Genomic DNA, 27,887 nt, shown 5'->3' on the forward strand with positions numbered 1-27,887 from the left:
GAGGTGTTTTGTCGTTGTTGTTGTTGTTGTTGTTTTCAAATCTCCCACACACTTTAATCATTTTCTTGTCAGATTTCTTTTTATAACAATTAAAAAAAACCTAGTTTGATCCACGGTTGGTTCAGTGCCTCAAAGATTTGCAACATGTGCATTAATCATTCTGAAAGTCCTCATTTCACTTTAACTAGTTAACAGATGTATTGCTTTTCTGATGATGTTGCAGTATCAATATTTTTATTTTTTAACTTCCTCCCACAGTTGTTGTGGTCGTTGTGGTCGTATAAGACTCCACAGCTGGGGGTGAAATAGTTCTGTGTCAGTGGTTGGTTGTAATTTGTGTGTGTGTGTGTGTGTGTGTGTTGAATGTCAGACCTTTTGTTCTTCCGCTGAATGTCATTATTAGACTGACGCAGGATTATTTGGATCCTTTCTGTGCCTCCCTGTGCCACCAACACATGATGGAGGCCGTACTCAAAACGGGCTGCGTTTCCCTGTAAATAACAACAATAACAAAAGCAAAACAAAGCATACACACACACTGACCGTGAGTGTTCACGTCTGTTTTTGCTCTTTAGTAGTTCATAGTTACAATACAGTTGTTTTTGTGTTCATTTATAGCAGAACAGATTTAGCTTTTTTTAGTCTTTTCTTATGGGGTGACTTTTTAAAAACAAATAGATTTAGCTTGAAATCCAGATTTTTTTGGGGGGTTTTTTGTGTAAACCGCACCTCAGCTTCATTGTGCGGCCATTGGACCCAGTATGAAAACGACTAATAACACACTAACGGTCAGTGGACTTTGCAATAGTGAAAGATGAATCCACACGTTTGTTGTGCGTTGATGACAAAGCTTAGCAATACTGAGGTGTATCTGATTTCCTGACACACGTCGACGGCTGTACATACATTTAGATTTGCTGTGCTTCACTTTTTCTTTTTGTTTGCTTATCAAATATGTGGACTTTTTTTTTTCCTGACCTGAAACATACTGTAGATTTTATATTAAACTGACATTGATATTGTTTTACTGTGAATAGGGTATTTATAGAGCAATTTTAGCATGCTTCTTTACAACTGTACAACAATCTCACAACAATTTCGGTAGATGACGACATTGGTGGTGATGAAATAACATTGGCTTTGGAGTGACAAAGATGGAACAAATGAAACATTGATTTTATTTATTTTTTCATTGTGTATTTATGGATACTTTTATCTTCCATAATTCATACTTTTGTCTTATTATTTTGAAAATATATATATTTCTTTTCTCTGAGCAGAAGGAATTGTCTTTTACATTCCTAAATAAAATGTGGATCAAAGCATACCTGGGTTTTTTTTTTGTTTGTTTTTGATTTTTTTCCAACTAACATTTTGCCAATACTCACAGTAAAAATCATAGATGGAGATGAACTGAAGTGACATTATGCAGCTACAATACCCTCTGCTCAAATGTTTGTTTTCTCACATACATAGATAGATTTCCTGACATAACGAAGAATGAAAAATAAAATGTTTTATAAAAGAAACATATAACTATGAATGTCAATTAAAGAGATAGAATATTTGTCTAAAACAAAAATGCCATGTGAATAATCAGGGATTTATCTCACCATCATCAGTTCTTCAACTGACACAACCATGAGCATCAGCTCTTATATACACAGTAAAGGGTGACGGTAAAAGTGAAGTTATGCTGCCCTCTATTGGCAAGTATTTATCTATGACTTTTACTCCTAACACCTAAAGAAGCGCTATGTTGTTAAACACCTCTGGATCAGATCCTTCCATTCATTCATTCGTCTGAAGAGTGGAGGTCGCACTTTTTCCGACTCTGGTGTCACGCTCATAAATCATTACAGGAAAACTAAACGATGCACGAACAGTGGCACAAATATTCTGTTTCGCACGTCTCGCTCTCTGTCAACCTGAAATGTAAGAAACTAAAACAAACGCAAGGAATAAATTCAAATCAATCAAATGTTTAAAAATTACGTCTAAAAAAAGACGAACCGAGTCCAACAATCCAAAGATTACACATTAGAAAGACAAGACACAAAAGCAGAAAAAAAAACCAAATAAAAACGATTTCAGGCTCTCTGTTGATCGACCACGTGACAGTTTGAAATCTAAAGTGATGACAACAATGCAGCGAAGACGGAAACTGCAGTGGCTCAATTACCGATCGCTCCATGAAACCAGAAGAGTCGATGACACAAAGAGCAGTGGCACAGAGTGCAGAGCCTAATCTTCTCCTTCGTTGTGCTATTGTCTGTGCATCATCAGCTCAAGTGTTTGTCACCATGATTTATCAGCGATTACTCTGTGTCTGACACACAACTGTTCAAACTGTGTACAAGTGAGTGTTAAAAGAGTCCTCTTGCTCCACGTCCTTCTTTCCATGTTTCGTTCCATGTTCAATGTGTGGCTACTTTATATATGAAAGTGTTTAGATACATTTTTGCTGAAAGATAATATAAGGTCACATTTAGCATGGGATAAGGCTACAGGGTTTTTGACGGGGATTATCTCATTTCATCCACAACAACTCAAATGTGAAAAAAATATGAATAAGCGATGAATATCCCTCCATCAAATGAAATACTTAAAAAGTATGGTGGGCTAAAATTATGTAATGGATAAAGGTTATACGTGAAGAAGCAGCCGCGTGACGCTGTACTGTCTCTCAGTAAAAAAAGAACACAAGCAGGTGTTTGTTTGTTTTAGCCTGAAGCATCTGTTCGTCATGTCCATGTCTGCATGCACAAGTCACTGTCACTCCCACGACCTCAAACAGCAGGAGGCTCAGAAGCTGTTTAAAGGTTGGAGCTGTTGCATCATGGCGGTCAGTTCCTCGATCAGGCACTTGAAGGCGATTCTCCTATCGGGCGAATGCTCCCAGCACCTGCGCATCAGCTCATATACCTGTCAAACAAGGATCCAGTTAGGTTACAAAAAAGCTAACTCATGCATTAAAAATGTGTTGACACTGAAATGTTTACATTACGTTCCGCAAGTAGCACAAAAGAAATTGAAATGTTTAAAATCAGAAATGCACTGATAAGATTGTTTTTTTCGTGTTATTAGTTTATACAGTGGCTGTTCTAAATCTGTATATTTTTTTGATGAATGAGAAATTCATAGTGTTCTCACACCATGGTTGCCATCAAATTCAAGGACTTTTCAGGGACTTTCCAGGACCAATTCCCTCAAATTTGACTGAATGTACAGACACAGTTCAAGGTGGGAGGGCAACTTGCAAGAGCTGCTTCAGCCTTAATTAATTCGACCTTTAAGTACTTTGCATTTCCCAGGCATCACATTTGTTCTCTCTTCAGGGTCTTTGCAGGTTTCAACAGGTTAAATTTGAGACTTTTTAAGACTTTTTAAAGACCATAATGAATACAATTTAAGACCCATTTCACATCCATACGGGTAAAAAAAATACAAAAGATATGAAGGAAAATTGCTAAACGTTATTCTAGAGCTGCAACTAACGATTATTTTCATAATCGATTAACCTGTCGATTATTTTTTTGATTCATCAATTAAACGTTTGGTCCATAAAATGTCAGAAAACATATTAAAAATATATCAAAAATATTGATCAGTCTTTGTCAAACCTGGAAATGATGATGTTCTCTAATGTCTTGTTTTGTCCACAAACCAAAATGATTCAGTTTTGAATGACTTCTTTGTTATATGGAGCAAAGAAATGAAGGAAATATTCACATTTAAGAAGCTCTAATACTTTTAGAATGTTTAAGACATTTTGATGAAGAAAACAACTTCACAACGATTAATCGATTATCCAAATAGTTGACCTTTCATCGAGTAATCGATGAATCGAGTAATTGATTTCTGTTGTTTGCTCATTGTTCTGAATCGAATCTCACATCAACGACAGAGGGAGACACTAGTAATTATGACCGGAGGTTTGTTCCGCATAGTGTGTAATAATTACTGAAATGTAATGGTAAGACTTCAGACTTTAACAAATAGAAATCCTCTGCTCACCTCTCCCTTTCCCTAGTGTGACAGTGAGCTATGATGGCCTTCAAATACCAGACTCCACAACTCTCTCTCCACTCTTCTTGTCTGTCTGCTGGTTTATACATTGGATTTATGTGGATGGAGCAATTCTTCCTTGTTTGCGTAGTAAACTACGACTTGTCTTACCAGGAAAGAAGATGGATTTCCCCAGCTACATGTTTCCTGGATGATACCCAGGTTTACACTAAACTTTAGTGTTCTAGTTTACCAGTTTTATTTTACACTCAACCTGTTTTCGATTCATTTTACAGATGAGATTAAACACATAATTATTCATAGAATATTCCCATATTATTAATATTCAAGTCCATTTCCACTTTTGTGAGGAAAAAAAGAACATTGTTCAAACCTCTGAATGTGTGAAACAAAGCTGAAACATGAAATAACCAGAAGCTGAGGTGACGTTTGAATCGTATGCATCACATAAAGTCTGTTTAAAAGTCTCCCAACTCATACAAGAGTCAAAACTGATGCATAACATTTTGTTATGCGACTGTTCATGTTGAATACAATAAGATGTTTCTTACGCGCTCGGGACAATTCTCAGGACGTGGCAGCCTTTTCCCGTCTTGCAACAACTTCACCAATCGAATGATGGTCATCTGACCCTGAGTCTGACCAATCATACTGAGGAAGAGCTGTGTGGTTGAAGAGGAAACATAAAAGAAAATAAATAAAACAAAACAATCAGCAACAGTCTGATGAGAGCATAGGTGGAATTAATAATATAGTATTAAGTGATATAGCATATGCAAAAGTATAATGTTTCATGATATTACACAGGAGAAGTGGTATGAGTTTTTATATAATATCAATTAAATGATGCAATTGTGATTCTGACTTTGTTATGTTGACTTAAGGAAGAGTGTGAGAGACAGCGTCAACTCTGTTTACACACACACAAGCACTTTTCAATAGTGAGAAAGTGATGCCCACTGACCGTCATCGGGCTCTTGGTGGAGTCACAGTACGTGATGAGCTCGTACATCGTCACCCCAAAGGACCAAACGTCCGAAGCAAGGTAAAACTTGCACAGAGTCAGACACTCCGGAGCGTACCTGAAAAATAAACACATCTTTGTTAATGTGATCAGGCTTCTTCGTGTTCAGTGTTCACCTATTTCATTTACAGTAGCATTTCTAAAACTGTACTTAAATGCACATTGTGTTATTTCTGTCACTAGGGGTCTCTCAGTCAAAAAAAAACACAAGACCTAGTTTGATTATGTCAGGAAGCAGTGAGGGATCATGGGAATTCTTAAGTATAACACACAGGGGAACCAAACAGAAGAGACTGTAAAGCTGATGACATCATTAAAAGACAATCAAACTGACAGGGTCTCTTACCTTAAATATAAATTCAGATTTTATGATAGATAATGGAGTGCTGGAAAAGTGTCAGCTAATGTAAGTAAACCATTCAACAAAATATGGAACAATAGTCTTATTTTTAGGGTATTTTAATGCAGAAATGTTACAAGTCATATATTAAAATATCCTCTTTTATACAGAGGATTGTTACTCTATAAGCAGCTCTGTGTCTGTGGATTTGTAATGAGATCATGGTGTCATTCGTGTTTAAGATAATATGGTACTAAAAGGCTCTGTCTCTGTAAATCATTCACATAACATCCGTCTGAAAATCATTTTCAAATTGATAAAGCATTCCCCTATGTTTTCTCTTTTTTTCCCAGAGGTCTTGGCGATCAGATTTGACTCTGAAAGATTACAACTGTTTTATTGCTGTGTTTTTCCTCATTTCTCACTTGTTGACTCACCAGAAAACAGGGCAGTCGTGGTCATCCTTGACGGTGTAATATCCCTCGTTTTCCTTGATGCTCTTGGTGAGGCCAAAGTCTCCAATCTTCACCGTCCTCTCGTTCTCCACCAGCACATTTCGGGCGGCCAGGTCTCTGTGGATGTAATTCCTAGTTCCCAAATATTCCATTCCCTAAAACAAAAAAATTAAAACGCTATCATTGAGTTCTAGGAGACCGGAAACATGACGAACAAAGCTGTATCTGGTGGGAGACATGAGGTTCCAGGCTGTTAATATCATCTATTCATTAAAACACCTATTGTACTACAATCATGTTGGCTCTTCCTCTCCTATATCTCCATCACGTGTGGAAATATAAACCATTTACATCAATGATTAATGTGATAATTCATTTGTCGGATCATGGAGATGTTTTTCCTGAGGTGATTTTGATCAGTAGCTATAACTTTTAACCTGTGACACCAAACAACAACAAATAATGCCATGTGTTATATCACATGACATTGAGTGAGAAAACAGTTTATGTGTGGTTTATTTTTTTTACAGTTTGTCAGCTGATGTTAGTCAGTTAAATGTAATCAGACAGAGAAATGGCAGCAGGTGTATTGCAGCTCTGTGAAGACAAAGCCATGTTATTACCTTGCATATCTGGATGGAATAGCTCAGCAGGGTGCAGAGGTTGGTCTTGCTCTTGTTTCTCGGTAGATACTCTTTCAAACTGCCCAGTGGAAGATACTCCATAATCAGCTTAATGGCCTGACCACCTAGAAACACATTTACACACAAGATGCAGTCAGTGATTTAACAGCTGAAAAGATTCCTTACAATAGAAAGACAGTTTGTGCATTTAGTGTGTGTTCTCAAGTTGCACAGCATAAACCAAAGAGAGAGTAGGAGGATCTTGATGTTTTATAAAAACAGTAAAGCACAAACACATACTAAATGTAATGTGCCTCTGCTCTAAGAGAAACGGACACTAAAAGGTTTTATTGTGATTTTGTTTTTTGGCACGTACTTTGATTTGATTTGCAATGGACTTTATTAATTATCAAATACAGCTGCCATCATAAACAAGTGCAGATAACCGTTGAACATGAGTTACCTCTAGTATAAAAATATAAAACCAAGACAACATCTACGCATAACAGTTTGAGTCAGTAAGACATTTCATTGACCACATCAATGTTTGAGAGCATTTCTGTCCACAAACACAAACACGCACACTCTTACCTTCCTCTTGGCAAATGCCCTTGTATTTGACAATGTTCTCATGGTAAAGTGCTTTCAGGATGTCGATCTCACTCGAGAGATTGTTGCACTGCTCTTCCCGATTCTCAGGCTTCAGTGACTTCACTGCCACCAGTTCGCCAGTTTTGTCTCCCCGAGGGTCATAGCGACACAGCTCCACCTTACCGAAGTGGCCCTTCATGAGGAACATGAGAAAGGACAAAACCATATGATACAGGTGCCGTTTTCTAACAACGGGCATGCCAAACAAATTAGAGGCAGTCACATCGATTAAGGGCGTTATCCTCTCCAACCTTCAAAATTGCCTGAAACGGCCACAGTTCAGATCATTCTGTAAGTTATTCCAAGTCAAAGGAGCAGCATATTTAAAATGAACAAAGGCCATTTTGATTTTGGTTAGATGGATAAGTTAGCGCTGCTCTTATAATATTATTACCTGTGGTGTAGTCTTCATGATTTGCAGATATAAAGCGTTTACCCACTACAAATGGACTAGGATTTGCATAGAATCTCTTAAAAACTAGCATGTGGATCAACACCGTTCAGACTATAACATCCACTTGATTTTATTTCATTTTCACAGCTCGTTTTTGGACATAAAGAACCAAAAGAATGCCAATATCCCTGGTGACACTTTAGTAGACGCTGAAATAAAAATCACCAAGGTACCTAAAAATACATTATTGAATTCATGTTTTAACATTTCCAAGTTGTTTTTATGATGCACTGGAACTGTCATTAACACATGAGATAAATGCACAAAGTTTACCTCTCCCAGGTCTCGAATCTTCCTCAGGAATCTCTTCTCAAACATAGTTGGGTCCACCACTGCTGTGGGTTGGGGTTTGATTGATGGGTCTGAGGAATGGAAAAAAATGAAAAGAATATGTCAAACCTGCTGTACCTTTTCTTCAACATATAGCAAACTTACATCATAGGAAGTCTATTGTGGTTGACAGTGTCAAAGTTTCCACCCAAAGATTCTGTGTAACTGTTACGTAACTCTTGACTTGCTCTGGTTTCCACATCCACACAAACGCTTCTTTTCTGATGACAATTAATTATTAAAGCCACCTCATTCTGCATCACCATTGTCATCATCATGTATCATACAACATTTTATTCAGCCTCTCTGAAATAGATCACTGGTGTTGTAGTGTTTGGTATCTCTTTCAGTGAAGTTTCAGTTTTGTGACTGTGTAGTATTTAATTCTGGCCAGCAGGTGGAAGAACAGAATCTCTTCAGTCATCCATTTGCTATGGGGCCCAGCTCAGGGGCAGATCAGTGATGTTGTACCCAGTGAACTTCCTGGTGAGCATTTTAGTTCAGTAAACAACTCTGTTTGCACCACTTGCAAGGCTGCCATTAGCTGAGACACCAAAAAAACCATGCAAAACATTCAAACCGAGATTCAAACAGGAAACGCAAATGTGAATCGTTTTTGAACCCGTACAATTTTTGAGTCCATTATGCAATATCCAATGATTTGATTCACACGAAAACGTAGACACACTTGAACTTTAATGAGTTAAGTTTTTGGATGTTGCTGTGTGTAAAGTACATTTCTCTCACACTCACTTTTTTCTTCCAGCATGTCAATGTCTCTGACAATAGCCCTGAAGAAAGGCCTCTTCTTTGGGTCGTAGTTCATGCAGTGGGTCATCAGTTCAGCCAGCTCTGTACAGTCTGGGGTGGCCAGCTGGCACTCCTTTTCATAGAATCTCTCCTTCTGCTCAGCACAAAGACACACGTATGAATAGGGAGAGTGCAAACCACGTTTATGTGATTCTCAATGTTAGGTTTGTTAGTGTTTGAAAAAAGAAAAGCTATCACATTTGAATCCAAAAACAGTTATATTGTAGACATGTGTGAAGGGCTTGTGTTGTGATTATGTGTCTGTGCCCCCATACCTCTGTGAGTTTCTTCTCTTTAAGGGGGACCTGTCCATTATAGCAGATCTCCCACAGGGTGGTACCAAAGCCCCACTTGTCTGCTGCAATACTCAGGGCGGACACACTCTTGACACACTCTGGAGCGATCCATGGGATACGATGCACACACTCTGGAACAGTCAACAGTGTCAACTTTAGTGACAGAAATACACTCATGTGTTACAGTCACATGAACGTCTATACGTCGTCTTTAATTTGATGGCTGAAGAAAATATATGGCCTGACTCAAATTAGGGCAAAAAGAACAAGAGTGCAGTCTCATGAGGAGGTGACTTGATGCTTTTTCTGATCATACATTAGCGCAATCAGCCCCAACATTAAAACCTCAAACTGTCTTTAACGCTGTGGCTCAACAATAAATGAATATCTATTCTGAAAGAACTCAGACTGAACAATCAATGATGTGATTTTAAACTTATTTTGGAACCTTTATAGGCTCGATAAGCCCTGATTTACATAGTCAGACAACATTAAAACCGGCAGCTGATTTTTCTGTTGTGGCTGTGTTTGTTTCTGATGCACGCAATGAGCAAGAAAACCCTACAATTGCAGAACTGAGACACAATTGTTAGTTTTACACTTATACCAATACCACTATGTTCCATATCATCTATTTGATTACATGCTAACATTCTAAACACATACTGTATATAAATGCACTCAAGGTAATAGTATGTAACTGCACGTAAGCAAGCCTAACCACTATCAGCAGTAAAGTAGAGAGCTGGTGGGATTAACAAGTTCACTGACTACATCCACTGCATGTAAAAGATGGCATCCACACCTGATGGCAGGGAAAGTGAGGAGTGAAGAAGGGGAGAAACAGTGAAGGGACTCAACGTGCACAGAAACTGGAGCAGGAAAGGAGGTACTTGAGAACAAGCAGCGAACTACTAAAGAAGACCAAACAAGCTGGGTTTAAACCAAGTAGAGTTTTTTTTTTTTTGCTTTCCATTAGGAATAGTACCAAAATAACTGGCCCCAACCTTTCTTTTTTTGGCACCCTTCCCTTGGGGTACTAGAGTAAAATTACAGTGACGGCAGTCAGCTGACTGGCAGACAGAAAAACGTAACTCTGTGTACAAAGCTTGACGTCTTGTTGAGACAAACAGCCACAAACTGAGCTGCTGGATGTCCTCTGTTGTGTTGCCTGTTGTGTCACGTTGATGTCATTGCTCGTTGTCATGCTACATATCTAGCTGATGCGGCCAACAGGCACAGCCCACACTCCACCAACAAGTAAAGGTACTGTATTCCCTGTACTGTACCATGATGGAAACAGCAAAAGAAAGCAAACAATAAGTATTGAATAGATTTGATGATTTGAGTCATCAGAGGATGCTGGGAAGAAAAGAGGAGTGCTCCCACTCCCAGTGGATTTCTGAGCACTTTACCCATTATGTGTTCAATCAAATCCATGTATAAAGACATTGATGTGTAACTGGAAGACTGGTTGATTGGCAAAGTGTTGGAGATGTAGGAAGTGATGTTTGAGAGTTCTGGGAACCAAGAGCGAGAGAGGAGGCGTATCCCCAAGAGTGTATAACAATGGACATTTACACAGAAACATTTCCAGTCCAACCTGTGGTTTGCAAATCCATCAGCTAACAGCCACACTGTGTGGTAGCACACCATTTCTGGCTCTATAGATAAACAGAAACATGAGGCAGCCATTTGAGGGGAACTGTGCAATCTGAGAAATGTCCTTGCTGTATTGTCACTCTCAAAGGGGAAATGTGCTCACTGCGATGTTATTGATTTTGTGACAAATTTCATTCCTATTAGTGACAATCTGCATGATCGAGAAAAGTTCAGAGAGGATGACTTCCAGGAGACAAAGACAAAAAAAATCAGGGCAACTTATTATTTTACAGCAAATATATTTGTGTCTAAATGTAATAACCAGTTAAATTTACAGCTGATTGGAAAGAAAGTGTAAGTAAAATGCCTGGTGGCTGTTTCGCAACATTTAGGTTTCACTTTAAGTAAGAGTGAGAAAGAATGTGTCACTGTCTGTACTTTGTCCTCACCCTCTCTGGTGAGCACTGTGATAGGTATTCCTGGGTCGCTGAGCTTGATGAAGGGCCCTCCCTCCTCAGGGTCCAGTCCGTCTCTGGCCAGCAGGATGTTCTTAGCACAAACAAAGCCATGAACAAGCTTCTTATCCTCCTGCAAACACACACATGTAAAATAAGGTATTATACCCAATGAAATAAAAAACTTGCATTGTGCCAGTAACACCAAACAGAATTAACAGGATTTACTTGATCACATTCCAATAATATTTCTGCATGTTGTCTCTTACCAAGTAGCTGAGAGCTGAAGCCAGCTGCTTGGCCACCTGGAACTTCCATGGTGTGCCCAGTTGAGCCTGCTCTCTCCTTATAAACACATCCAAGGGTCCTAGTTGGACAAACTCCTCCACCATGATATCTTAAATATAAAGACACAAAACATGAGACACACATCTTCTCAATAAGAAACACTTATGTGTCTACACTTATCTTGACATGCACTTACTTTCCAGGTGGCGGACACACACTCCGTAAAGCAGAACTATATGTTTCTGGGACACTTGTCGCATCATGCTGGCCGTTTCAAAGAAGGCCTGTCAACCAAAGATAAATATGTCTCAATACAGTATACATGTTTATTAATCTTGTCCTCATAAGATCAGCTGTGCAAGTATGTGCCTGGTATCTCACCATGGAGATGTCCCTGTGTCCAGATCCTAGCACCTTCAGCACAACTTTGACCTCCTGAAAAGATGAGTAACCTGCGTCCTCATCCTCCTCACTCTTCACCCGGAGTGTGCCCGAGTAGATGTTGGTTCTTGTGCCTCTTCCAAGGTGCTCCTCCTGGTTAAAAGAGAACAGATAAAAACAGAGAACTGCATGAAATATCCATATCGAGAATAAACATTATGGCTACGATAATAGCAGGGATTCTGTCAAGTTGGTATTTGGAATTTATTCTGAGGTGGAGTTGTCTGTCTGTTAAGTGGAGATAATAATGAGGCTCAAAATCCATCAGAGATATTGAAAGTGTTTGCCAATATCAACAGTAAAATGCATTCTTAACTAGTATTTCTGCTTCACTGTATGCTATCGCCTACCTATCGAGTAAAGCACACAGATTCAGAACTAGATGATATTTCATCATTCAGCAAGACAACCATCAGAAATAGTAAGTTAAGAAAAAAATGAGGAGAGGCTGACTGGCTGGATAGAGACCAGACCAGGCAGAGAGCCCACACACAGTGAAAGCACAAGACTTGCAGAGTTTCATTAAAACTCTTAAAAACTGCATCACTATATGTATCTCTCAAAATATAAACTGAATTACTAACATTTAGGCACAAGGTTGCTAATTGCCACATAATCCTTTTTAATACTGATGTAAACCCCATGAAACTAAAGTGGAGACTGTGTTACTTTGGTAACCATGGTGATGAAAATGAAAGACACACACACTTTGAATGGCATACAAACTATTCAAATCACATGCATTCACACAGCCAGACAGACAACACACACAGGGTTAGTACTGTTTATGCATCTGACGGCAAGTTGATGCACAACAGACACATTTCAAAATGTCTTGTTTGTTTTGCAAAGTTCACATCAGTATTTATTGACAGCAATGATTTCCCTGTAATATTATTACAAGAACTGCATCATTCCTTTTCCGTTTTACTCCTTGCTGTTTTGTTGATGTTGACAAGCAACCAGTGTTGATTGAAGTTGGATATGCATGCTTGTGTACACTTCTCATAGTAGCTGTATTGTCACCGTAATATGACATACCTGTTGAATTTCCTCTTTGAGAATGCGATGGAAGCTGAGATGACTGTCCTGCATGGACGTCTGTGGGGACAATGCTCTCTCTTTAGTGACCACCAGTAGGTTGGACACCTCTGCAACACAAATACAATAAAACACTTTTAGAAAAAGGGCCATGCAGTGGATTTCACATGAAGCAATGCATTCTAAAAACTTTATATTTTCAGGTATTTCATTATTTTTCATGTTGACCATTTTCAAAATTGACTATAATGTATAATCTTTCAGTGATATTATGTAATGTGGTTGTATTGTTGTTTTACTGTAATTGTTAAAGGTTGTATTGATTTTAAAAATGAACTAAGATGACAATTAAGAAAAACGATGTTCACTGCACTTAACCTGGGTTGACGTGCTTTTCATTGCACCTAAGATTGCTTGAGATATAAGATGCTAATATAAGCTCTGGTTTAGAGCATGAAAGTGAATCTGTGTTTATATGTGGTAAAACAAGCACTCAAAAATTATGTCAATGTGGCTATGATGTGAAAAGCTATTCAGGTTGTGTTACTGTGTGTGTTTTTTTTAGTTGATATACGAAGTAATGTGTGGGAGGACAAAGTCGAAATATGTCTGTTGTTGTGCTATGCGTGTGCGTGGGTCTGTGCATGTGGGTGTCTAATGTTGTGACATACCCAACACTCTGTGGTTTACAAAAGGGGTAAAAGGCATCTGCACTCCCTCAGCTTTAACCCACATTCACTGTTTTTTACTCTCAGTTCTTTTACCTGAATCCATGTTTTAATGCAAAAGCCAAACACAGCATGGGCCCACACCCAGCACTAAATATAACATGTTTCACTTTTCCTTTGCTTATTTTAAGAAAAGCCAAATTCTAGAAACACACCAACTCACTCTCGACCCCCATAGTCCTTTTATCCATTTGTTTGTGATGCACTTAACTTATAACATAAAAATCATATGTCATAGACCATAAACAACAAGTAAAAACAAACAATCTCCATCTTATTCATATATTTTTACACTGACAATAACACGGCACTCTTCTCTTCCTTAACGGCTGACTCACAGAAAACTACCAGTCTTCTCAGAATTAAAGCTGGTAACCATTTTAAATGTAAATAGCAAAAACCAGAAAATAAAATTCTGAAAACTGTAAACAAACCATAAACAGCCCATTGCACGCATGCATATATGACTCCACCCGTCCCCCACCTTTTTGTTCCTGAGTGAAGTAAACACAAGAGTGTTTCTTTGGCTCCGGAAACCATCATTTACAACTCTCTTCCTCCCTGACACCATTTCACACAGACACACAGACACAAGTTCTTCCTGGCTACCACCACTGCTCTCTCAGTGATCGAGAGATAAACAAATACTTAGACCTTGTTCATACCTGTCATTTACATCCATCTCAGGTGTGAATCTTTCAGAAAGTCACAATTTGATCCAATTCCAATGCCTTGGGTTAGGATTCGATTAAAAAAACGAATTCAAAACGATTTTACTAAGGAGTAAGGAATATTTGCATGATTCAGTAGCTTGGTAGTACACTGGGTATAACTCGAAAAAGTTATGCTTAGGTAACTTGTACACTCTCTCGATTTGAGTAAAAGACTGCAGCTGCCTTTGTTTAGATCACCATGTCTTTCACTTTGGCTGCATTAAGCTTACCTCTGGGCTGTGGGGGGCAGCAGCGCAGGAGTCGGAATTGCAGATGGTCGGTACGAAGACTCTGGCCCTCGAGGTGCTCCAGCAGCTCCCTAAGAGTGGGCCGTACTGTGTTAGTGCCATACAGACGGTACCCCTCAGAGGCCACCTCAATCTGGAAGTTCTTATATTGGCGTACAGGACGAGATTCTTTCAGGTCAAGCTGGTAGGAGAAAAGAGAAGGTGTGGACAATAATAGAAGTTTAACATCAAAATGCTACAGAGGGGGGTCAAAGTAGAAGCTCAAGTGAAGAGAACAGTTTAAGTGTAATAGGGAAAAGATAAAAGTATGGAGTCTCAGAAAGAATAGAGGAAGAGCGAAGCATGAAAGTTTAAAAGACATTTGACACAAAGTCACATTGCTATTGAGATATAAGCTCGAATAGCACAGCACCACCAATGGTTTCAAGTTTCTAGGTCTTGCAATTTTTGCTACACAAACACTTGTACAGTATAAAAATAAATAATAATAACTGGAAGAAAACAATAGGGCTATCAACTTTGACTTTTCCTGAAGTAACTGATAAAAAGAATTCAGTTTGGTTGCAGTCAGTCAGCTTTTGGCAATGGTTTAATGGTAATATTTCATTTGTTTTGAACATACTAATACCTCAGTGCACACTACAGTGATGATGATGTACTGGTAGTCAGTGCAGCTCCAGCGCAGGATGTATGTGCTCTCCTCATTGCCCTCTTGACGCAGCTTGTGGATGGCATACTCTGTACTGTAGCGTGAAAAACATGTTGATTAGGGGGTGGAAATAGGCTTTTTTAAGGTTTAAAAAATAGACTCTTAAATAATTTTCAGTGGTAGGAAGTATTTGTGATGATAGAATGAATAACTAATGTATTGTCTGTCTTGGGTTTGGGGTGTCTTCAACGTTTCTTGTACTGTATTTTTATTTGTTTTGCTTTGTTTTTCACTGTACCCCATATTCCCTCTAGGATTGATAACTATTGTTTATGTGTAAATATTACTGACAAATACTAAGAAAGTCATGATTAAAACTGTAGGTTAACCCTAAATGAGGATGACAAACCCCGCATCATAAAACCTAGGATGTCTGTGCAAGGGGAGGTCAAGAAAGGCTAAGAATACAAATTAGTCAGTAAAACATGGCTTCTTTAAGATAATGCCTGTTTTTGCATATAGCATCAATGAACCTGCCAGTACAAACCATATAGGACCATGGCAGCCATTGCTGGTGTTGTGCACCACCGAAGCCGGGGCCACCTCCTTGCACAGGTAGTGGTGCGCGTCAACCGTCAGCCTAAAGTAACCATCCACAAGGGCGAGAAAGGAAAGTGCTTCGGTACGAGAATTCATTTGCATCTCCTGAAAGAGAAGATGGGGGAAAAAAATCAAAAGAAGAAGGAAAACAAAATGTGTGGCAGCTATACAGAAAGCCACAAACCTCCAGAGGATTTTTCAAAGAGCAGTGATGTTTTACCACACTAACATCTATTTTCAGATGATGCATGACATCACAATTAATCATGAATCCACATGCGGCCCCCCCACTTAATATCATGTTATAATGAAAACATGGCCCACGACCTCACCGTTTAAACACAGTGTGTAGCTGAGGTACAGCTGCCAGCGAGGTGATAGAATATAATATATGTTTGCTAGCAATTTTTTTTTTTATAACAGTAATAATAAGACATTTGGTCATAATTATCCCATTATTAAATGTATCATACACAACATTCAAAACGGCTCCTGGTATGAATTTTAAATACAGTTGTCCACACTATTATTTATGAAATTTAAAATCTGTTTGTTTTTGATATTAATACATTCATTTTACATCATAAATAGTATTACATATGGTATACGTGTGATTTCATGATGCAATATTGTGAACAGTTGTTTTTTTCCCCACTTTTTTGTTCTCTGGGCCGGCCCCCTCTTGACCACGATGCGCATTGGCCCCCAGATCTTTTGAGATTGAGACCCCTGATCTACAGGATAGGCCAGATATTGAAGACCAAATAGAGTGTATTCTTATTTGTTTTCATGTTTGTCTCACCATCCTCTTGTCCTGTCTATAGATGGTGACCACTGCCTCTTTGACGGCGGTGTGTATGATCTCATGGAAGTCACAGAACACCTCCCATGTGACCTTTTCATTTGCAGACACCTATTTTAAAAGATTAACAGAGCAGATATGAACATGTTGAACGGGCAAATGGACTATGCTTATTTGCAAATACTCTCTATGGTTGTCTTCTGAAAAATACAAAACACGGTTTGACTTACTGTAGTAGATTTTTCTTTCCAGGAAATGCCAGTGGTACCAGTGACCAAGACCTCCATGTTCATATTCTTGATCTGCCCTTGGTTCTGGTTATAGTACCCTAAAAAATAAAATCCAACATTACATTAGAGCAGTTACAAGGAGAGCCAAAGTATTTAAATTGTTTAATAGTCACACATTTGGTTTTGGAACATTGTTTTAAAAGACCATGTACTGTTTATTTAACGACTGAAGCCAGGGAAATACCTCATTGGCTATGGCTACTGTATATTATGATGAAAGAAATTCCGATCTTAAATAGGGTAATGAAAAAATCCCATTATGCAGCTTTCAAAAACAGGTTTGAATCACTCGGGTTCTTTACAGTTTCTACACAGGGATTATCCTGTCAAACAAACATTTCCCTCATCTATAACCTCTTGTAACAAACAAATCTAATTGTAGACAAAAAAACATATTAAGCTGTTGTGTATGACACACCTGCCACTGTGCTTGAGAACATTACATCAAGACCACTGATGAATCGACTTCCTGAAATCTTACCATGGTAACCTCCACTGGAAAGCTCTCCTTCCTGTGTGACAATGAGATAGATGGGCTCAAACAGCTCGCTGCCCAGGCCGCTGGTCAGGCCTTCCAGTGTGGCCAAGTACTTGATCTTCAGGTCATACGGAGTGATGTTGCTATCCCTGACTGTGCGGCCGTTGAATTCGCTGAGGAATTTCTTGAAGACATTGTTGATGCGGATCCGTGTAAGTATGTTGCGCTGCTTAATGCTGCGGTTCAGTGACTCCGGGATAAAACGCTTGTAGCTGTGTGAATGAAAATCAAAAACGTAGAAATATTTTAAAAAAATAACAAAAATACTTGCACACAGTTTACTACTGACTGACATCTACAGTGTTTTCTTTGATTACCACAGTTGTATATACAATATTTCTTTAATTATTTAACAAAGAAGATGTTTTATAATAAATACACTATGGTACAGTTAAGATTAATCAACAAAAAGTAAGGAAATGTATGCAGGATGCAGCAAGATAATAGAATATGTTTTACAGAAGGACAATATGTATCAAATGCACGTACAGTCCCATGCACAGAATATATGCAGGGATGTTTCCACCATTTTACTAACGCGTGCATTATTTCTCTAACCTGTTTTACTTTGGGAAACACAAAGTACATTTCTGCTGATATTAGAAAAAAAATATACCAACAAAAAGCCAAAGGAAAGCCAAAGTTTAATTAGTATGCCTTTGAGAAATTAGCATGACCATAAACATTACAGAGAGAACAATTTTACATTTGATTCTCTGATAGGTCAGAAAATGCACTAAATTAAACGTGCATCTATTTGTTTGTGTTTGTGTTTGTGCGTGTGTGTGTGTGTAGTTACCTGACGTCATGGGGAACAGCTGGCACAGGCATGGTCATTGCACAGTGACTAATGGCAAGCACAGCCATGCCCAGACACTCATTTTCTATCTCGTGTTGCTCTGCCTCTGTCTTGGCTGTCCTCAGGGAAACCAACCCCTTCTGAAAGTCATGCTGGCCCTGAGCAATAATATTTGGATGAAGAAAGCAAACATTTAGACATTTTAAATACACATAGCCAATACCTCTCTATAAACAAATGCTGTCAAGTTTAAATGAACAAAGAAAACAGGATATTCAGAGGTTTGAGCTCAGCTATTGTCTGATTTGTACCCCACCTATTGTTGATCTTAAATGCACTTCCTGGTATTATTTCCTCTCAGTTGATGTTTTGAAACTCAACTGATAAGTCAATATCCAAGGTTTCAAGTGAATGTGTAAAGATACATAAGTGATCGAAATGTTTTTGACAGTATCAAATTATTATAGGTGGTGCCAAAATCTATTTATTCTTATATATATATAAAACAATGTAAGTAAGTGAAGACTCACATTCTGCCAAAATAATGTAAACAAATGGATGGATGGATGATGCAAAGACCCACCTGAGCGAAAAGGTAGTCAAGAGACGCAGCATCCATTAGGGGTGTTCCCTCTGGCGTTTTCTGTGGACTAAGTCCCCCTTTGAGTTTATTGATGCAGTGTCTCCACACTGGTGACTCTCCTTCAGTGGTGCCATGCCAGTTTCTGAAATAAAATCTGACAGGAGACACATGGGATAGCCTTATACAGCAGCACTTTAGCTAAAAACAACAAGAAGCACCCACAAAAAGCAACTCCCAGCATATGCCCAACACAACACAGCTGGAGCTGTTCACTACACAATGCAGCTCCACATTTCCTGGATCAAGTCTGGATGAGTAATGCTATGTTATACCACTGAAAGACAACTCACGGCTCTGCAAACGTTGGGAGCTATTTTTGGGTGTGGGTGTGAATATGTGAGAGAGGCCAAGGGGCAGAGGGGCTGCAGTGTTTTTGGTAATAGAAGCTACACACTGGGGTTTAAAATATGTAACAATACTATTTTAAAAAGGAAACTGAAAAGAGAAGTAGTGAAGTGAAAATAAGATCAGAAGTTATCAGAATAACAAGGATAGCACTGAGTCTGGATTAACTGAATTTTGGCCCTTTGATGAACAAAAAAAATATTGTACCATATGATTACAACGTTTTTAATATAATGTTTAAATGCGAACATCTTTGTTGTGTATTTTATGCCTTTGTAAGGCACTTTGAATTGACTTGTGTATAAATAAATAAGCTTACCTCAACCCAGTCTAAGGGGCAGTCTTCCTGTAGTTTTTTCTCTAGGTGTGGTAACACTGGTATATGTATTAGTCAGTCAACCACTTAAGTATTTAAGTGCCACATTCTGTAAAGATAAATCCTCTCTTCAATGATATTTCATTAATTTGGTGCAAAACTTGGATTAGCAAAACACTGTTTTACAAATAATTATGCCTCAAATATGATATTACCATTGGATAATATTGTCTTTTGTGTAATTATGCAAATTGTGGTAAAATTATGAATCTAACTTGGTGTGGCATTGTCTAGTTCAGAGTATTAGCATGCAGCAGGAACAGCCTTCAGCTAAATGACAAATGTCTAGACCCAGTAGTTGACAGTTGCATACTTTTAGTCCTGTTGGAAATCCATCCTGCTGTCATGTCAATCCTTCTTTGCATTTGTTTATGCAAAAGAATGTGTGTATATATATATCTCAAGACTTCACCACAATAGCTTTGTATGACAGAATGCACTACAGATGCAAAGCAAGCTGCAGCTAGCAAATACACACACAACATTTCAACAAAGTTACTCTTTGCACGCTTACTTCTCTCCATTAGCTATAGTCAAAGCAGAGAGCAGAAATAAAGGAAGTGCATCTGACACCACAGTAATGTGCGTTTTTCCTGTCTTTGCATGAAATAGCACCTAACATGTAGTGCTTGATGAGTGCTTTCAAATGATCCGATCAGCTTTTGTAGAAAAGCACACAACTGAGACCAAGAAAAACTCTTCTTTGGGTCTTAGGCACAAACACTCATGAAGGGGTTCTGAGTATGTTGATAGTTCATTATGTGTCCATACCCACAAAAATTGCAAAATTCGTTGCGCAGGTTCCAGGATTTAGTCTCAAAATCAATGTTTCAGACAAGGATAGTCTTTCTTAAAATCAATATTATATACAGCAGGGTGTTTTCAGTAAAAGTTTGCTAAATGTAAAACTAATTAGGGAGCATCTCGAAAAACAAATTTCCCCACGAGCCTCAGTACTTCTCAGTTAGGAGGCTGATAAGAGATTAGTGATGATGCCATGGTCAAAGTGAATCAGATAAACTGCTTATGAAAGCCGATGAACCAGTGTCAACCTTTGTGTTTAAAAAAAACTGTTTAAACTACTTGAACATTATACTCTATGATGAAGCACCTTGGAATGTGTAAATGTAAAATAATGAATTATTTTAATTTAACCAAAATGACATAATTATTTGAGCATAAGGGATTTACAATTACTTACGTATTGAGAGAATAAGTAAGTAAACCAAAGCATTCAGGTGAAGCGTAACACTTTTAGCCAGTTCTTTGCATTGCCATCACTGGTTTTACCACTACTCGATCATTTCGGGTGTCATTAATCCAATGTGGCTGCTGTTGGTTTGTAAGCTCTCAACAGAAAGTTTTCAAAGATAACACTGATCCCAAGTGTTTAATTCAAGAAAAAACTATTTAAATTCAAGTAGTTAGGGTTAGGGTTATTCTGGTATCAAATTGGCAACTCCATTGTTGTCAGGCTCTGCTGTGAGGGCATTCTTACCTCATGCGATAGTGCAACTTGATACTGGTCAGATCTGTTATCTTGAACTCAAAGTTGGGGGGGTACCATGTGTCGGTTGTCTCGTTGTACAGGGAAAATAGATTATGGCACAAGGGGGAGATTGCTGAGAAAGGGAATAGAAAAGAGAGAGGGTTATCAACCAAGATCTGTTAAAAAAAAAGAGCTAAACCATCAGTCTCACTAAATGTAAACCATATGTCTATAATAAAATCAAAGATGATATGTATGATACACTATATGGACAAAAGGAATGGTGGCACCCGATCATTATACCAAGAGAGTGTAATGACATATTTAAATACATATGCAGGACTTTAATGGGTAAATGGTCCCCTTTTGCAGCTTCCACACTTCTTGAAAGATTTTCTTCAAGATGTTGAAGTATTTCTATGGGAATTGGTGCCCATTCATCCTAGCGAGTATTTATAAATTCAGGCAATGATGTTGGATGAGAAGAACTGGCTCACAATTTCTGTTCCAGTTCATTCCAAAGATGCTAGATGTGGCTCTGTGCAGGCCAGTCAAGTTCTTCCACACCAAACTTCTCAACCATGTTGTTAAAGTCCTTGCTTTGTGCACTGGGTCACAATCATGTTTTAATAAAAAGGGCCGTTCTCAAACTGTTGCCACAAAGCAACAGTTTGTGCTGCAGCCAAGTTTCGCTTTAACGCAAAGAGACTCCAGCATTTAATGGGTGCCGTTCCACCGTGTACTCGCATCTTGTGGTATACGCGCGGGTATAGACAGGCTCGTGATGGCCGTAGTTTTTGCGACCAGCACGCGCCTGTCTATACCTGCGCGTCATCACAACATCGTTTCGGTGGTTACCGGGGGAAAAATAGGGCGTCTTTAGGGCGTCCTGCCTAAAAGTAGGGCGTCTAATTTCTTATTATTTTCAGTACAGGGCGTCCCCAGGACGCACGGACGCCCTGCTGGCTAAAAGCCTGGTAAGGAGAATAAATTAACGGTTAGACTTCAAGTATCTATGGCTGAAAATACGTTGCGCTTGCTTGATATTAGGCAGAGGAGCTAGTGTGCAGACACTCACAGCTTTTTTTGGCAGCATCCACGCAGAGCTCCTCAGCAGTGTAGCACCCTTTAAAGTACTCAAGCTGATGCAGTTCTGGTGCATAAAAGTGGATCTCCAGGCCCCAAGTGGAAGAAGGAGAAGAGGAGAGTTGCGCTCTCTTGCTGGACCTCCTCATCTTCCCACAGAGTTGCCTGCTCAACTCCATCACCCCCAGAGTTGGCATTCAGAAACTGGTTACAAGATTGTGAAAAAGACAGTGGTGCAGTTATATTAAAACAATTTAAATGTCACAGTTTGCATAAACAGTATCAATTAAAAAAACATTATGAATCAAGGAGTCTTTGTATAATTATATTGCTATTTCCCATTTGACCTTTGAGATGTTTATTATATTATTTTGAAAAAGTGTGTCCACATTGTTGAAGTTAACATTAAAGGTGCATTATGTAATAAATCTAAAGCAACTGGTCATAAAATCCTCCTAATATGTCACAGAGACTCAGGAATAATGTTCATATAACAAACTGAACTCACCAACAACAACAGTACAGACAAAATATTTGCATTAGTACAATTTTTTTGCAGACTGCAAATCATGTTTATGTTTTGAAATCATGTTTTGGTATGTGGCGCCACCTACCGCCGTCTACCAATCATTGCAGTCGGTAAAGTCTCAGCTGCCGAGCAACCACGGGTTGCCAGTTACATCAAAAACGAACCCTAAAAGACCTCTGTATTTTGAATTTGAATGTAGTAACCGTTTTTGGCCACATTCTTACATATGGCACCTTTAAGTAGCTAATCAGGTACATCAGGTGTACTGGGTGTGTTTGTGTGACCAAGATGTGTGTGAGTATTGATATTGAATGCATGATGAGTTCTGGCAAACAGAAGCAGTTCAATGTTGAGCTCAATGTTCATTAACCCAGTGACTCATTAAGAATGTGTGGTGCTACAACCCAAATAACTCACAGAATACAGTGTAATGTACACTCAACACACATAGCAGTACAGGTCAACACTGAGCAGGGGCGACTCAATAGGAGGAGTCTAAAATAACGCACAACACTGGCTGTGTAGCAAAAGCAGCCCGTCAACTGCAGCAGCAGCAGCTGTTGTGAGTCCGTCTCCACAGACATTGTTCAGCAGTTGAAACAATATCACATGCATATCTGCGACATCAGACATGCCTGAAAAGACAATTGATGTTGCAGTTATGCAAGTGATTATTAGGCAAAAACTTTGCTAAAACAATAAGTAATACTATTCCGACAATGGATTCAGTCAATATTGGTTTCAGCATCCCAGCTATGAAACTTGATACTTAAACACACACTCAGATAGCTTTTACTGTCATTGCTATATATTTAGGGCTGGGATGATATGCTTTTGTCAGAATTTGACTCTATAATGTTACTGAATTAGGATTCTATAGCATCAATAATGTGATTTTCTTTCCCTCCTTAAACCAAAGTTCAATACGAGTCATATTTCCAAAATCACTACACAGTGCATGTCAGTCGGTCTGACATTTATCCAAATTGATTGAGACAGTGGTACATACCATGTAACAGCAACAGAGTGTTTTTTTAAGTCAACTACTACATTTAGCTTCCCCTGTTAACAATAAAATAAATGCTACCAGGCCAAATAGAAAAATAAGTATTTTTACTTAGTTAGTGCTGTAGGAAAATAAGATAATATGAATAGAGCCCCCCAACACAGAACGCAGTCAGTTTGTTTTATTTTTTCTTCAAACCAATGTAAAAGGTGTAAAGTAGGAACCCGATAACTCCACTGATAAAGCGTACCATCAAACCTAACCCAGGTATCAGTTCTTGCGTCGCGCAGACAAATATGTAAATGTGTTGAGTGTTGACAGGTTTCAGCACTGTGAGCTACAGTCCAATGAAAATGTCTTGGAATTCCCTTTGAACATTTGAGTGCTGACAAATTCCTTAATCATATTACTGGAACATTAATCAACTCATAATTATGAGTAAGCAAAGCAGTCATTATACCAAGAGGACACAGTAACTATTCTCAAGAAATAGAGTCAGCCTTTCACATGTCACATTTCACAAGCGACTCCATCAGTGAGTCAATGACTCTTCCTTTTTCCACCGAAGTCTAACATAATATTTCTTAATGTCTTTGCTGGATACTAAAATCCATCCATCCATGATATACTCTTAGGGCTGTGGGAGCCAAACTCAGCTGATAATGTACAAGAAAGATGGGTTAGATCCTTGGTTCTCAAACTGTGATACATGTACCACCGGTGGTACGCGGGCGGAGGATTTTTTTACGGAGTGCATAGTAAATGATACAAATCACACGATACATTTCTAACACGACTCTACTCGGTTTGAGTATCAGACAAGTCCTTTTTCTGTTACTTCATAGTACCTCCTCAAAATGACCATCTCATCAGCCACCAAACAAAGGAACATCTGCACCTTGTCAACGGACCATGGTGTATTTTATTGAACAGCAGCCATGCAGCCATGAGCCATGCTCGCTGTAAAGCTCTTGTTGGTTTTTAAAAATGGGGTGTTTGATTCTTGTGTAGATTGCCTCACTCTTGACTCTTCCAGAGATGAAAACTCTCCAGACTGCCAGTCAGCGGGCGGCAGTCTGTTGACATCACATTTCAGCATCGGCTCGAGTCGAGTAGTGCTACCACTGTGTAATGGAAAAGCCCCATTGAGTCACTTTGCCATGGTTTTAAATAATAAAACTGTAATACTGCTACTGCTATTGGTCACATTCTGCCTATAAATATTTATCAAAATACTAAAAATATGGTATCAATAAAAAGCTTTATCAAATTCGGGTTGACTAATATAATGGAGTGCATAGTCTGAATATTCCCTTTCCACCATGTTTGTCAATATAAGTATTCAGGAAATTATTTTTTATTTTATGCATTTGCAGAAAAATGTATGTGAATATTATAGTTAATGTTTAAACTGTAACTACCTGCTAACAGTCAACAAACACGTACAGACTGTTGACGTAGCAGATGTTTGATAACTTCACTTTTTATCACTTCTTATCAGCTTTTAAGCTTATTGGATGGCATTTTGCTCTTTTAGCAAGTTATATTATACTGCTTGCTACAAAATGTAGGAACTTATGGAACAACACTATCCTAAGTACCCTGACAAGCAGTGTATGTGAGTATTTGGGTGTGCAGCCAATCACAGCATAAACCGTGTTTAGGGACATTAGTAACAGGGTCAACTTATTAACCAATCACTTATATTCACACCCCCATGAAGGGCATTTTAGAGACAATAGTCCATGTCTAATGAGTTTGGACTGTGCGAGGAAGCCATAGTACCTGGAGAAAAATCCATGCAGACACAATGAGAACATGCAAACCTCTAAATACTACTTCTGTGAGGCTAACCACTGCACAGTGATTGTAATGATTAACTGGCTTAAAACCATAAAGTTGAAAGCTATCGGTGAAACTGGCAAATTAAATGGTTAGTTGAAATGAACATTACAAATAACATGTTTTTCTAATTTCTAATTTGATCATTAATGAGTTTTTAACAATGCGAGAATATGGTCTTTGACTTTTTTAGTGTAGTAGATCATGCAAGATATCCTTGATGCTGTCTCTATTCCTGAAGGAATAGGTCACAGATGCAAACTTTAATATCCCAAAAGGTGATTTGATTTAAATCCCAAACAACACTAACCTAGTGCTCTATCATGTTAAATATCATCCTTTTTCTGAGCAAAAATTAACCAACAAACTTCGAAATTGGGAGGTTCAACTACTATAAAACAAACATATATCCTCTAACTTTGATTATTATCCTGAATGTAAGACATTGAGACCTTTGACACCTTTTCTGGCATGAACACGGAGTGAACCTGTGGTCCTCATGTATTAAGTACAATATACATGACAGGAAGGACATTTACTTTAGTTGTTGAATGATCAGTGGGTATTGTGGAATCTAATCAATGTACAATTTAGTCTAAAATAATGCATGAAATAACTGTGTAGGTAGCAATCATAAATTCCAAAGTAACAAACCAAGTAACAGTAAAGAATAAAGATAGGGATTACTTTTACATACATATATAAACCTGAATAGTGTGACGTAAAACAAATATTATTAAATGTTATTACAAGTTGTTTTGAAACAACAAACAGGTTTAAGTTCTGTCGCATACTCTAATTCACAGCCATGACATGTTCATGACAAAAAAAAGAGTGATTCAAAGAGAATTTAATAAATCAAATACATATCTCTTTCTAACATTTGCTTTATTATTTAATCGAGAAAAATAACTAGCTGTTACTTGGCAGTGCAAACAATCATTGCCCTAAAATCAAAATAGCAGTAGCTTTCAGTTTTAGTTTTGTTCCCCGTGTTGGGACAAAAAAAGAATGGAGGAGACTGTCTGAGGTTATTTTTTCCTCAAACAGACGGGAAAATGCTTAAATTGGGTGGGAATTTAATTTTTACATTTAAAAAAAGAACTGAAACACAGACTGTACTTAATAATTTAGCCAGGTGTATATATACTCTGACGATAACTGTTAACAACATGCTTTAAAAAAAAATTTATAGGCAGGATCGTCTTCCTTTATTTGGTTCTTGTATGTAATCGTATAGTAAATTGTGTACAGATATGTTTGTATTTGTTAGTTAAGGATACATAGGAACGAGATAAAAACATGGCTATTATTGTTTTAAGAAGCATTGATGACGTTGACGGAGAGTGTTCCAAAGAATTGTGATACTATCAGTACATGTGTTGATATGAAAAGTGTACAGTGAAAAATAAGAATCTTCAGTAAGAAGAATGGGTTCATTGTAAAATAATAAGACTCCTCCTTGTGGCACTTCTAAAACAATCACTAGAACTGTATGTTGACGAGATACACATTCTTTATTACCAATTATAGACATTCACACTGATCGACATATCGTGGGTATTTTTTTTAACTCGATGATTGGAAATATAGCATATTGTGTCGCCCCTATTACGTCAGACAAGACCATCGATCTGCGTGGGCTCACCGTTATAGTGCCAAGTGGACTACTAGCTAAGCCCGGTTCTTTTTCTTTCTCTTTTAAAAAAAAGCAAAAGCCACCCGCACTCGGATGTTGACCGACATGACAACAACGGAGAAACTTAACAGATAACCGTGGACCCGACGATTGGCCTTCACTTCCATGGCAGCATTGAACAAACGCGGATTTATTTACTCACCTAGCGAGCGTTAGCCAGACAGCTGGCAAGTTACTTCCGTTTCGTTCAGTACATTGGACGTTCGGGCCAAGTTGAAGCTCCCTCCCTGGGCGAACTCTGACTTTCGCTTGACGACAGTTTAATTCCAACGTTTGCGAGAACGAATATTCAGTATCCTGGGGAAAACGTGAACGACGTTAAGTCCAAGGAAAATCTTGTTGTCTCAGATATTGTGTGGAGACGTAGTGGTTCTCGGTTCTTGCTAACCCTTCCTGACAAGAAGCATCCCCCTTCCCGAAAACCACGCAGTGACCGTCGATAGAACACGGACGCTGATTGGCTACTGAGCCTGTCAGTCAGGGTGACGTCATCAACTCTTGTTGCACGCAGGGGCGCAGTTCCTACTATTGTTCACTGCATTGAAATCTTAGAAATATTATATTATATTATATTAAACTGTCTTGACAAAAGCCTTTATCGCACATATATATATATTATATATACTTGTAAATATGTATAAATTATACCTATTTTTCATACCAAAC

The 27,887-nt window shown here is 38.4% G+C and overlaps 1 protein-coding gene across 2 annotated transcripts; it reads right to left on the minus strand.

The window, feature by feature from the left end:
• Positions 1-1,204: 1,204 nt before the first annotated feature.
• jak1 (Janus kinase 1) lies at positions 1,205-27,590 on the minus strand. Of its 2 annotated transcripts, none has more exons than XM_083887963.1 (25): positions 27,364-27,590; positions 22,138-22,349; positions 21,069-21,192; positions 18,790-18,943; positions 18,207-18,364; positions 17,351-17,619; positions 16,810-16,907; positions 16,580-16,690; positions 15,725-15,882; positions 15,157-15,271; positions 14,511-14,709; positions 12,840-12,949; positions 11,739-11,891; positions 11,554-11,641; positions 11,339-11,466; positions 11,064-11,202; positions 8,992-9,143; positions 8,660-8,810; positions 7,850-7,938; positions 7,063-7,255; positions 6,472-6,596; positions 5,831-6,003; positions 4,994-5,111; positions 4,581-4,691; positions 1,205-2,925 (listed from the first exon to the last, which is right to left on the minus strand). In XM_083887963.1, exons 2-25 carry the CDS (start codon positions 22,340-22,342, stop codon positions 2,806-2,808), a joined length of 3,441 nt encoding a protein of 1,146 aa, XP_083744089.1. In that variant the 5' UTR covers positions 22,343-22,349; positions 27,364-27,590; the 3' UTR covers positions 1,205-2,805. The 2 variants fall into 2 exon arrangements, with proteins under 2 accessions (XP_083744089.1, XP_083744090.1); XM_083887964.1 differs by lacking the exon at positions 27,364-27,590 and adding an exon at positions 24,702-24,806.
• Between the last annotated feature and the right edge of the window lie 297 nt (positions 27,591-27,887).

The sequence above is a fragment of the Microchirus variegatus genome, assembly GCF_963457635.1.
Source record: "Microchirus variegatus genome assembly, chromosome: 4".
NCBI classification, from domain to species: domain Eukaryota; kingdom Metazoa; phylum Chordata; class Actinopteri; order Pleuronectiformes; family Soleidae; genus Microchirus; species Microchirus variegatus.